At 38.9% G+C, this 12,977-nt stretch overlaps 1 protein-coding gene across 4 annotated transcripts in view; it reads left to right on the plus strand.

Moving 5' to 3' along the window:
- The window catches only part of SBF2 (SET binding factor 2), a 547,644-nt gene that overhangs the window by 420,211 nt on the left and 114,456 nt on the right, over positions 1-12,977 (plus strand). For all 4 annotated transcript variants that reach the window (XM_033206047.1, XM_033206049.1, XM_033206048.1 and 1 more), the window contains one exon: positions 771-839. In XM_033206047.1, the coding sequence (XP_033061938.1) occupies positions 771-839 (69 nt within the window). The remainder of the gene's footprint in view (positions 1-770; positions 840-12,977) is intronic.

Below are 12,977 nucleotides of genomic sequence, written 5' to 3' on the forward strand. Positions count from 1 at the left end.
CCTCCAGTCAATTATAAGATGATCCCAATCTCAGAAGTGTTAAAATGTGCAAAAACTGTATCTTAGTCTCAATGGAATACAGTTGGTAAATATACTAAAACCCCCTCCAAAAAAAAATGTGTGTAAGTTACACAACTTTTAACACAATCTTTGTAGAGCAGGAAAGTAAAAGTGGCTACTCAGCAATGGTGTATGAAAATACGTTTCTCAAATGTACTTTTACATTATTTACAAAAGAATGTGGGCCGGGCACGGTGGCTCACGCCTGTAATCCCAGTACTTTGGGAGGCTGAGGTGGGCAGATCACGAGGTCAGGAGATCCAGACCATCCTGCCTAATGTGGTGAAACCCCGTCTCTACTAAAAGTAAAAAAAATTAGCTAGGTGTGGTGGCAGGCGCCTGTAGTCCCAGCTACTTGGGAGGTTGAGGCAGGAGAATGGTGTGAACCCGGGAGGCGCAGCCTGCAGTGAGCCAAGATCGCACCACTGCACTCCATCCAGCCTGGGCGACAGAGCAAGACTCCGTCTCAAAAAAAAAAAAAAAAAGAATGTGCTTCACACACAGTTTTTTCCCCCAAAACTTACCTAGCTATGCCTTAATGGCAATTTGGAATAAAAGTAACAACCCCTCCGTCAGGTCCTCTGCAAAATAAAAATAAAAGGTAAAAACCCCATAGGACAGTAAACAGTCTATTCCAGATGTTAGTTCCCATATTTTTGTGATTTCTGGTAAAAGTATTCTAATGCTCTTTTGTCTTTTTTTGCTTAAAGGATTGTTCAAGTTTAGAAGAATATAACATTGCCGCAGCATTACTCCCTTTGACCAGTGCTTTCTATAGGGTAAGTTTCACTGGTCCATATATAAGCTTGTTAACGATTTACATAAATGTATTCAGTTTGATTTATTATGGAACTACATGAGTCCTGTCCTCTTAGTAGTATGCCTAAGATATATCTGTGGTTATATTTATTATAACATTTATTGCTATGTGTAGGAAATTTAATATAGAACACTAAATCATCTCCTAAAATAGCACCCACACCCATTACATCCTTTTCCTTAATTTTCTTTATAACACTTGAAAACACCTGAATTTATGTTACATATTGGTTTGTTTACATGTTTTTTCCCCATCATAGAAAGTAAATTCCATGAGGCTGGGATATTGTCTGTCCTCTTTACTGCTATGTCCCAGGGCCACTCAGTAAATATTTATTGAATGAATGACATTGAAGCCGGAAATTAGAGTTTAACTTTACTGGTAATTTCTATGAACCTTCTGAGAATTTTCCGGAATGTTCAAAGTGATTTTTTAAAAATCTGTCACTTATTACAGTTATATCTATGCTTTTTCATAAGTAGATTAATTCTTATGGCAGACAAAAATCAGCAAATTTCTTTTCCCGTGAAAGACTTGTAAAGCATTAGATAACCACCCACACTTGGAACAATGCATTTAATACGTCCTTTTGAAATATGCGATAATGCACAGTAATTCTGTGGTAGCAGCTCACTTACTATTCAGCCACATGCACAGTCAGCTTCAAGAAGCAATAAGGTAACAAGTTTGGTAACTGCCATGCTGTTTCTCTCTGTTAGCAGAGTAATCATACATACTTAATGTTTTAGTGGTGGGCTTGGATTTGATTTTTTGTGGTTGGCAAGGTTTATTGTTTGATGAGTTTGTTTTGGATTGTTTTGGTTTAGGGATGAATCAGTCAAGGTCCAATCAGGAAGCAGAAACCACACCAGTAATTTGAACAGAGAAATTTTATTTTATTTTTATTTTTATTATTAACTTATTGAGAAGGAGTTTTAGCTCTTGTTGCTAGAGTGCAATGACGCAATCTTGGCTCACTGCAACCTCCTCCTCCCATGTTCAAGCGGCTCTCCTCAGCTGCCCAAGTGTCTGGGATTATAGGCATGCACCACCACACTTGGCTGATTTTTTGTATTTTTAGTAGAAATGAGGTTTCACCATGTTGGTCAGGCGGGTCTCAAACTCCTGACCTCAGGTGATCCACCCATCTCGGCCTCCCAAAGTGCTGGGATTGCAGGCATGAGCCACCATGCCCAGCCTATTTTTATTTTTTTTGAGACAGGGTTTCACTCTGTTGCCCAGGCTGTAGTGCAGTGGCACAGTCTTAGCTCCCTACAACCTCTGCCTCCTGGGCTCAAGTGATCCTCCCGTCTCAGCCTTCCAAGTAGCTGAAACTACAGGCACACGCCACCACACCCAGCTAATGTTTTTTTTTTTTTTGGTTTTTTTTTTTTTTTGAGATGGAGTCTTGCTCTGTTGCCCAGGCTGGAGTGCAGTGGTGCGATCTGAGCTCACTGCAACCTCCACCTCGCAGGTTCAAGCGATTCTCCTCCCTCAGCCTCCTGAGTAGGTGGGATTACAGGTGCATGCCACCACACCCAGCTAATTTTTGTATTTTTAGTAGAGACAGGATTTCATCATGTTGGCCAGGATGGTCTTGATCTCTTGACTTCATGATCCTCCTGTCTTGGCCTCCCAAAGTGCTGGGATTACAAGTGTGAGCCACCGCGTCTAGCAGATTTTTGTAATTTTTCATAGAGACAGAGTTTCACCATGTTGCCCAGTCTGGTCTCAAATTCCTAAACTCGAGCTATCCTCCCAAAGTGCTGGGATTACAGGGGTGAGCCATCACCCCTGACCAGAAATTTTAATATAGGGAGTTATTAAGTAGTAATAGGGGATTAACTACTAAGAAGTAAAGAGAATTCTTAGGAGTACAGGAATAGAATATAGGGAGCAACTACTGCCTCTAGAGCTCAGGCATAGTACCCAACAAAGAAGCAGACTTGGAAGAAAGCCCCTCCCCAGATCTAGGCTGATTCAGATCATGTTGGAGAGGTGTTGTGGCCCCTGGATGGCATAAAATTTCAACAGACCAGAACTGGCAAGCAGTAAACTGCCTGCCGGAGTGATGGCAAGACTTGCTAGGAAGCCACCCATTAGGATGGCCCTGAAACTTCTAGGGTGCCAGTGAAACTTGATAGGAAGCTACCACCTGGGGTACCGCTGAAACTTTATAGATAGTGAGCACTGCCACTGTGGTCCCACACACCACCAGTAGGTGCCTACCACAGTAGCAAGGAGAAAGTACACCAGAACTAGGAAGAGAATTCACTTCCTACTGCAGTGTTCCTTCAGCATCTTTACTGGCAAAGCTTAATATTCTGCATTTTGGCAAAGGAGAAATGTTTGTAAGGGCCAGTTCCAGTATCACAAAGCAAGACAGAGAAGGATAGGTTTGGAAGAAAGAAGTACTGCAGTGATAACAGAGGGGTTAGGTAAGGTAGATCACACTGATTCTCGGATATTTTCTAAATCTTTACCTTTTGGAAAATTATTTCTAGTGCATATTAGATTTGTTAATTAAGGAAGTAGATATAAATTGCAGTATTCTGGGCACAAATTGCAAATTAGCCATCCTCATACTGTCCAGCCAGTATAAACTCCTGGGTCTTGCCAGCATTGCTTCAGAGAATGGACTCAGCTACTTGTCTTGTTTAAACTTACTTTTAAAATATTTTAAATAACATTATTAATTTTTTTCAATGGAACAAAAGTTTATTGGGTATCTCAATATAAAAAGCTACTATGACAGGCAACATCATGGGCAGCAACATTAATCAAACATTGACATGGTCCCTCGGAACTTATATTAATAGTCTAATACTGCAGATAATTTTTAAAAATCAAACTGGTCCACAATGCCACCAACCAGATGGACATTATCTTAAGTAAAAGTTATGTGTGTGTGTGTGTGTGTGTGTATATATATATACATACATACACGGGCCAGGTACGGTGGCTCACGCCTATAATCCCAACACTTTGGGAGGCCGAGGTGGGCGGATCACCTGAGATCGAGAGTCCAAGACCAGCCTGACCAACATGGAGAAACCCCATCTCTACTAAAAATACAAAATTAGCCGGGCATGGTGGCGCATGCCTGTAATCCTAGCTATTCGAGAGACTGCGGCAAGAGAATCACTTGAACCTCGGAGGCGGAAGTTGCCGTGAACCGAGATCACACCATTGCACTCCAGCCTGGGCAACAAGAGCAAAACTCCATGTAAAAAAAAAAAAAGAAATTTGTGTATATATATATATTCCAGATAGTACAGAAAGGAACAAAATGTGAAGTAAAAGTTCCGTTTTCCACCTTCATCCCATTTCCTCTGAACCATTGGTTTCATTCCTGGGGAAAAGGAGTGGGAGTAGGGGTGAGGGGCCAGGGAAGAGTCATGCGTTACTGCCAGCATATGCAGATTAAAATTTTCTTTTTTTTGGTGGTGGATCATTTGAAGTCAGGAGTTCAAGACCAGCCTGGCCAACATGGTGAAACCCCATCTCTACTAAAAATACAAAAATTAGCCAACCATGGTGGAGTGTACCTGTAGTCCCAGCTACTGAGGAGGCTGAGGCAGGAGAACTGCTTGAACTCAGGAGGCAGAGCTACAGTGAGCTGAGATCATGCCACTGCACTCCAGCCTGGGTGACAAAGCGAGACTATGTCTCAAAATAAAAATAAAAAATAATTTTTTAAAAAAGTATCTTTTTAACAAAAAGAAACCATTTACACTATTTTCACACCTTGATTTTTTCACTTAGTAGCACATCTTGGTCATCCTCTCATAATAGCACATATACCTAATTATTTTTAATTACTCCATTTATATTTTTAATGAAAAGATGGCATATATGTACCTACTATTCTCATATGAGCAGAATATTTCATTAGCCCAGATGAAAGGTTACGTTTATCTTTTAGAGTTTTATTTAGTGTCAAAGTGTTCAAGATTTCCTACTTGTAACATTTCCTGTCTTAGATCCTTTGGAATTTGTTATGCAACAGCCACCACAAATTACTTTTTCCCCTAGATTGTAAGCCTACAGTTCCTTCTTTCTTCTTTCCACTTTTACTAAGTTACATGTGATTCACTAACTCTTATGGAAGCCTTCTTTGAAGGTGGTACCTTAACAGCCAGGTTTAAATTCTCAGGATTACTTTTACTGTGAAAAATAATGTAATCTTTTATACTTATGTTTGTTGTTTATATGGTACTTTCAGTTTTTATTTCAGTTTATTAGATATGGCAAGCCCTGTGCTTATGTCTGTTTCAGAGTAATCACAGATTAGTAACACATAATCCTTACCCTCAGGACACATACTAATGGCCTTTCATATCCATTGATCAGCTGTTGACAGTAGAGGAATCATTTCAAAGTTGATGAATAATAACATTGAGCTACTCATTGATTTACTTATGCCCTTTTCATTTAAAGATTATGTTTATTAAATTCAGAGTCAGAGTGTATACGGAGAATATGTAAAGCAGGGGTTCATGTCTAAAGGTTACTTTTTTAGAAGGAAAATAATAAAGTAAAACCCAATAGAGCAGAAATAGAACCACAGTAGGATACTTTTGTATTATTCCTTCCCAACAATAGCAGTGAGCAACAGTGAAAGTCATGGCCCCTTTACCACAAGCCACCGTTTAACTTTTTTTTTTTTTTCTTTTTTGAGACAGAGTTTCACTCTTTTCGCCCAGGGTGGAGTGCAATGGCGCAATCTTGGCTCACTGCAACCTCTGCCTCTTGGGTTCAAGCGATTCTCCCACCTCAGCCTCCCGAGTAGCTGGGATTACACGTGCCCATCACCATGCTTGGCTTATTTCTGTATTTTTACTGTAGAGCTGGGGTTTCACCATGTTGGCCAGGCTGGTCTTGAACTCCTGACCTCAGGTGATCCACCTGTCTCAACCTCCCAAAGTGCCGGGATTGCAGGCATGAGCCACATACCCGGCCACCACCTTTAACTTAATGCCTTCTCTCCAGTGAACCATGCACCTCAGGGTCACCCTGCTGTAGTTCTTTTTTTTTTTTTTTTTTTTTTTTTTTTGAGACGGAGTCTCGCTCTGTCACCCAGGCTGGAGTGCAGTGGCCAGATCTCAGCTCACTGCAAGCTCCGCCTCCCGGGTTTACGCCATTCTCCTGCCTCAGCCTCCTGAGTAGCTGGGACTACAGGCACCCGCCATCTCGCCCGGCTAGTTTTTTGTATTTTTTAGTAGAGACGGGGTTTCACCGTGTTAGCCAGGATGGTCTCAATCTCCTGACCTCGTGATCCTCCCGTCTCGGCCTCCCAAAGTGCTAGGATTACAGGCTTGAGCCACCGCGCCCGGCCCTACTGTAGTTCTTAATAACCAGGGTATTCCAGAGGGTTTCCTGGAATCTGTCAAAATATGGCAAAGCCCTCCTATTACTTCTTTGAGTCACATCTGTTGGTTATTGATACTCAAAATGACTCCCAGGAGAGCTAACACTTTCTCCTTTGGTACCCATTATAGCCTATGTTTACCCTGAGAGGAAAAATAAATACCCTATTCACCTTAAATACAATCATCCTGATGTGAAGCCTTTCCAGATTCTAAAGATCCCCACATGTAGTTGGCATTTGAGGAAGTTTTATTGATTGAGTTAGGTCTTCAGAATAAGAGCATTTATTCAGACACTCATTCTCAGGAGAAACATATTTTTTCTTCAAAATTCTCCAACATGTAAAAAATTATTTTCTAGTATCTAGCCATTAAAAAGACTTACTTGTTTGAAGAAGATTGTTGAAGTATAATTTATATATCATAAAATTCACCCATTTTAAGTATGTATTTTAGTAATTTTAGTGTTTTACAGAGTGGTAAAACCATCACCACAGTCTAATTTTAGAATATTTCTCAAAAACAAAAATAAGTAACTAAATAAATAAATAAATAGGCCAGGAGTGATGATTCATGACTGTAATCCCAGCACTTTGGGATGCTGAGGCAGTTGGATCACCTGAGGTCAGGAGTTTAAGTCCAGCCTGGCCAACATGGTGAAACCCCTGGCTCTAATGAAAATACAAAAATTAGCTGGGTGTGGTGGCACACTCCTGTAGTCCTCGCTGCTTGGGAGGCCAAGGCAGAAGGATCGATTGAACCTGGGAGGCGGAGGTTGCAGTGAGCCGAGATTACGCCATTGCACTCCAGCCTGGGCGACAAAGTGAGACTGTCTCAAAAATAAAAAATGGAAATAAATAAATAGAATATTTCTGTCACCCCAAAAAGAAACCTTATGCCCATTCACAGTCACTCCCCATCTGCAGGCAACCACTAATCTGCTTTCTGTCTCTATAAATTTGTCTTTTCTAGACATTTTATTTAAAGGGAATTATACAATGTATGTTCTTTTGTGTGTTGCTTCTCTCGCTGAGCATGATCGTTTTGAGGTTCACCCATGTTGTTAGAAGATTTCTTTAAGACTGCTAATTATTAAGAATTTTCCACACCTGGAGGGTTTAGGTAACCTGTATTATTTCAAAATGTGTCGGCCAGGCGCGGTGGCTCAAGCCTGTAATCCCAGCACTTTGGGAGGCCGAGACGGGCGGATCACGAGGTCAGGAGATCGAGACCATCCTGGCTAACACGGTGAAACCCCGTTTCTACTAAAAACTACAAAAAACTAGCCGGGTGACGTGGCGGCGCCTGTAGTCCCAGCTACCCGGGAGGCTGAGGCAGGAGAATGGCGTGAACCCGGGAGATGGAGCTTGCAGTGAGCTGAGATCCGGCCACAGCACTCCAGCCTGGGTGACAGAGCGAGACTCCGTCTCAAAAAAAAAAAAAAAAAAAAAAGTGTCTAATTCAGTATATAATATATAATTAAACTAATTATCTTATAAATATATTAGGAAAAAATGTGAGATGTACAACATCACTCCTCAGTCTAAAGAAATATAAATTTACATTTCTACCTGATTTTATAGTTATTTAATTTCTTGATTGCTGAATTTTAGCTTTGGCTTATACATTCTACATAAAGACCCACTAGTTTATCTGGCTGTAAATATAATTTTTAGACCTAGTTGTTATTTCCATTTCAAAATATGAAAGCCCATGGCAAGTAAATTCAGGGTAGGGTAATAGGAAAGTCTACCTGGAAAAAGTAATCTGTGTCATTTGTATGAATCTAACTTACCTAACCAGAGAAGCAGTTAGAAAAGTTACTTGTGTCATTTGTGTAAATCTAACTGACCTAATCAGTTAGTGACGTTAAAGTATAGAGAGTCACAGCATTTCCTGAGCTAGCTAAGTGGTGACTTTCCTGCCACCATCAGACTCTAGCACTAATTCTTCCCCCAGCCGATACTCCCTAACATGAGTAAAGTAAAATCTGTGTTTTTCATGTCAAAGCCTGGTGTTTCTTGTGTAAGTCCATTTACCTAACAGAACACGGTAAAGAATGGCAGTCCAGAGGAAGATGATAGGAATAATAAAGAGAGCTAATATTTACTGAACTTTTACTACATACAAGATGCTATGTTTGACTTGCAGTACCTAATCTAACCCAGTGAAATTTTATTCCATTTTAAGGTGAAGGAAATGTGACTTGGAAAGAATCTATACTACCTATTTAGTAAATGTCAGATCAGGACTCACTCAATTCTGTTTGATTTCAAACCTCATGTTCTTTAACTATAATAGAGTTCTTCAAATGAGTTACAATTTATGAAGCATACCTCTAGAAACTTTAAAAAAAAAATTTTGCTTAGAGATATTGAGTTGGCATCACTCCTACCCTCTAATTTTTCAGCCATTTTCACACATATAACCAGCAAGGATACTTCATTAAGTTTTGGCTTAGAGGGGGCAAAGTCAAGATGTTATGGTTTAATTAATTGTTACATAGTATTATTTATAAGTTTCAAATATTCATATATTTCTCTTTTTTTTTTTTTTTTTTTTTTTGAGATGGATGTTTAGCTCTGTTGCCCAAGCTGGAGTACAGTGATGCCATCTTGGCTCACTGCAACCTCTGCTCCCTGGGCTTAGGCAATCCTCCCACCTCAGCCTCCTCAGTAGCAGGACTGCAAGCATGTACCACCACACACAGCTAATTTTTAAAAATTTTTTTGTTTTGTAGAGATGACATCTCACTCTATTGCCCAGGCTGGTCTCAAACTCCTGGGCTCAAGTGATCCTCCCGCTTGGCTTCCCAAAGTGTTGGGATTATAGGCATGAGCCACCATGCCTGGCCATTTTCACATATTTCTAACAGGAAACATAGTTTTCAAAATTACACTAAATACACTTTTGTATTTCACTGATAATTCAGAAGTTCCTTGAATACTGGCCTTGCCTTAGTAATTAATATGGATCCTGATTGTCCTACTATAGATATGAGAGTTTGTAGGTAATTCTGATGGAATACAAATATGCCCATTTTCATAGTATTGATATTGTGGCTAGAAGAAAAATCTTATAGAAATATAAAAAATAGATATTTCATAAGTCATCACTTTTTATTGGTAAATGATAAGAGGTTCTTAAAAATTTACAAAATAGGAAGAGAATTTTGTTTTTTTTCAGACTTCATGATCTGGATACATTGCATTTCCTACAATAGGTCTCAAGGGATTATATTTTTGCCCAAAAAAAAAAAAAAAAAAGATAGGGGAGTGAGTGGGTGATGAAGGGTCTTTTTTCATCTTTTTTTCTGCTGTAAACCAAATATTAAACTTAAAAACAAATTAGCAGAAAAATGTTTGAGAGTGAAGACAAGCATCAGTGCTGGCTGAATCCAAATTTGGCCTGGAAAAGATGTGAATGTGTTTATTACAGCACATCTTTCCAGCACAGCAAAATTTTAGAATGGTCAGATAATTAGGGTATTGCTTTTATTTCCTCCCTTCATTTTCTTCTTGTTCTTTAAGACAGTTTAGCATTCCTCCTCCTCCTCTTCCCTTTCAGCACAACCTCTCCTTGCTTCTCCCACTTTTCCTTTCTAGTTGTGAAAGACTGTCACTCTATCCTACTGCTCCTGGAAAACTTCTGCTTCTGAGAAACTGTGAATTATTATAATTAGTTTAGAACTAATGTTCTTTATTAAGATTAGTTTATATGTACTATTTAAACTAGTGATAGAAGGAAATTGGGGCAATTTACTCAGAAGCTCTACAACAATTAAATTGTGTTTTTCAGTGAATAAACAGTATTTTTAATCTTATTAAATTTATTTTTATAATATTTATTAATTTTTAATTTCTGAAATATTTTTCTGAACTTGTCAACTTTTTTTGTGTGATGATTAACTTTTTTCATGTGATGGATAGTTTTTTTTTATATGATGAAAAAAGGTTTGGACCTTTTTGTTCATTCTTCAGAAGAATGAGGGAGCCTACTAAGACTGTTTCCTTCTCTACTCCAAAAGAAATATAGTACCGTTCAGTTCAGAGACATTGAAGTCCTATACTACCACGTCCTGAGTATTAGGACTACAAAGTCCAACAAGTCAAAATCTCCACCCTTAAACACACACACGTACAGAGAAGATAGATTAGTAAAACAAATTATAGCATATGTATTCTAAAACAGATATAATCTAAGTACTGTAAGAATACATTAGTTCCTGGTGACCCAAGGAACACTCCCCAAAAATTGTGACATATATGCCCATGAATGATTAATGAGCATTTGTCTTGCAGGTGGGAATGAGATAAACAGTGAGTGAAGTATGAGATGACATAAATATTACAGGCAAAAAAAAAAAAAAAAAATGTGAATCACTTACTGGGAATTGTGACTGGAAATGGAGGCAGAAGGAACAGGATGGTGCCACTGCACTCCAGAGTGAGACTCCGTCTCAAAAAAAAAAGGCAGAAATCCACTTTTTGAAGATTTCCTAATTAATTATTAATAATAAAACTAAAACCAAAAGAACTACAGGCTACCCGTAGCTTGGACTTCTATGTGGATCTGTCCAGAAAACACAGAAAATTTCAGAATTTTAACTTGAAAGATAGGTCCAGCTAAAAATATAAATTCAAGAGACTTCTACAGAGAGATGATTACCGAATTCTGTTGGAAGAAGAGAAAAGAAAAAAGAATAGAGGTCAGAAACATGGAAGAAAAATCTATGGAATAACAAAGTGAAGAAAAGCTGAAGAATGAGACAGCACAAGAGAATCGTGAAGATCAGGTGAAGCTGAAGAATTCCTATTTTGGAATAGAAGTTAAAAGAAAGTTGCTAATTTGAGCAGTCTTTAGTAGGTTATATAGTGCCATTAAAAATCAACTGATCATTTATTTTGCAAGAAAGCAGTGAGAAAGAAAACATAATTATGACTGAGCCAGGCTCTAATTTATTCTACAGTAGCATGCAATTTGATTATTCCTGTTGGACCCTCCAAGTACATTTTCTGTTTTAGAAGATTGTAACACTTCCCACAAACAGATAAAGGCAGCACGTGTTTGACAAAAGGAAGAATGCCCTCTCTTCTAATTCTGAGACGGTAGGAGGTGAAGGCAAAGGTCGTACTGAAGGGAGGAGGCATCCCATCTACTAGAAAGTCATGCTGTGGAAGATTGGGGGCAAGGCTACGGAGGTTGTCCTGTGTGAGTCTGTTTCATTTCTGATTCTGCCTTGGCCTTAGTTCACCAGTCATCCTGGACCCTATTACAGGAGGATTCCAGAACCATCAAATAATTCCTGACATACACATTTAAAAGTAAAATTTTTACAACAGAATAAATAACTTAATAAAAACATGAAAATTTTTATTGAAATTTTTCATCTTCCAGAAAAAATGGATTTCTTCCAGAAGTATACCTCTTCTTACTTTGCTATCACCATGTATAGAATATGATATAAAGTGTCTGTCCCCACTAAATTGAAAAAGGAACTAGCAAGCTTTAATGTCTACTGTGATTTTTCTCAGAACCAGTAAGATATCTGCTGTTTCTACCCACTGTCTTACGTCTTGTAAAACTTGAAGAAAAAATGATTGTGAAGTATACAGACCTAGACTTGCAAGAGTTTTATTCTTGGGCAACATGAGGGTTGGAAGAAAATGTTAGACAATGTAGATTTAAATTTTCAATAATATTTTTAAATGTTCAAATAATACAATGAAAAGTTCATCATGAGCCACTCAAGAGTATTGGCATCATGTTCAGTAATGGGAAATAATTACTCTGGTATTTTTTGTGTGGTTGTTTTTTTTGGAGGCAAAGTCTCTATCTCCCAGGCCGGAGTGCAGTGGCGCAATCTCAGCTCACTGCAACCTCCATCTCCCGGGTTCAAGTGATTCTCCTGCCTCAGCTTCCTGAGTAGCTGGGATTACAGGCACCTACCACCACACCCAGCTAATTTTTGTATTTTTAGTAGAGACGGGGTTTTACCATGTTGGCCAGGCTAGTCTCAAACTCCTGACCTCAAGTGATCCGTCCATCTCAGCCTCCCAAAGTGCTGGGATTACAGGCGTGAGCCACCATGCCAGACCACTATTTGAATGTCTAGGTCCCAAAAAACTTTCTTTGGTTTATGGATTTACTGCCTTAGATTGTTTCCATGAAATGTTGAGAATGTGTTTACATGATTGAATATTTAAGTTATTTTGTTAGGTTTTCCTTTCCCAGAATATTACTTGGAACAATCGGAGAAGAGTGGCTAATTTAGCCCAGAAAACACAGGGGAGAGTCTAAGCAGAAAGTCAGAAATGGCACAAACTACAGTGCCTCCCATAAGATGAGCAGATAGGGACTCTTCTGAGCCAAGGTTCTATTCAGCATGAGTATTTTATGCACCCACAGCTCTGTGGCAAATGCTTGACTTCTCTTCCGTTGTGCTTCAAGAAAACTGAAATTTGCAACCTTAGGATAAGGAGAAAGTACACCACCAAAACTATAGGAGGAAAATGCAGTTAGTCATCTTCCAGTTGAGAAAAGCAGGGGGAGGGCTAATACAGTATAGAATTCCTAATGCCAACCTACTTTCCTTTTGTTTCTTTTACATATATTGAACTTACATGTAAGATTTCATTTTTAAAAGCTAAAACCACATTTTTTAAAAGTAGGAAACCCCCTCCCATCTCTAAATGATCAGACTCAAAAACTAAAGGTCCGGATTATTG

This window comes from Trachypithecus francoisi, unplaced genomic scaffold (assembly GCF_009764315.1).
Source record: "Trachypithecus francoisi isolate TF-2019V2 unplaced genomic scaffold, Tfra_2.0 Lachesis_group8, whole genome shotgun sequence".
Classification (NCBI taxonomy): Eukaryota; Metazoa; Chordata; class Mammalia; order Primates; family Cercopithecidae; genus Trachypithecus; species Trachypithecus francoisi.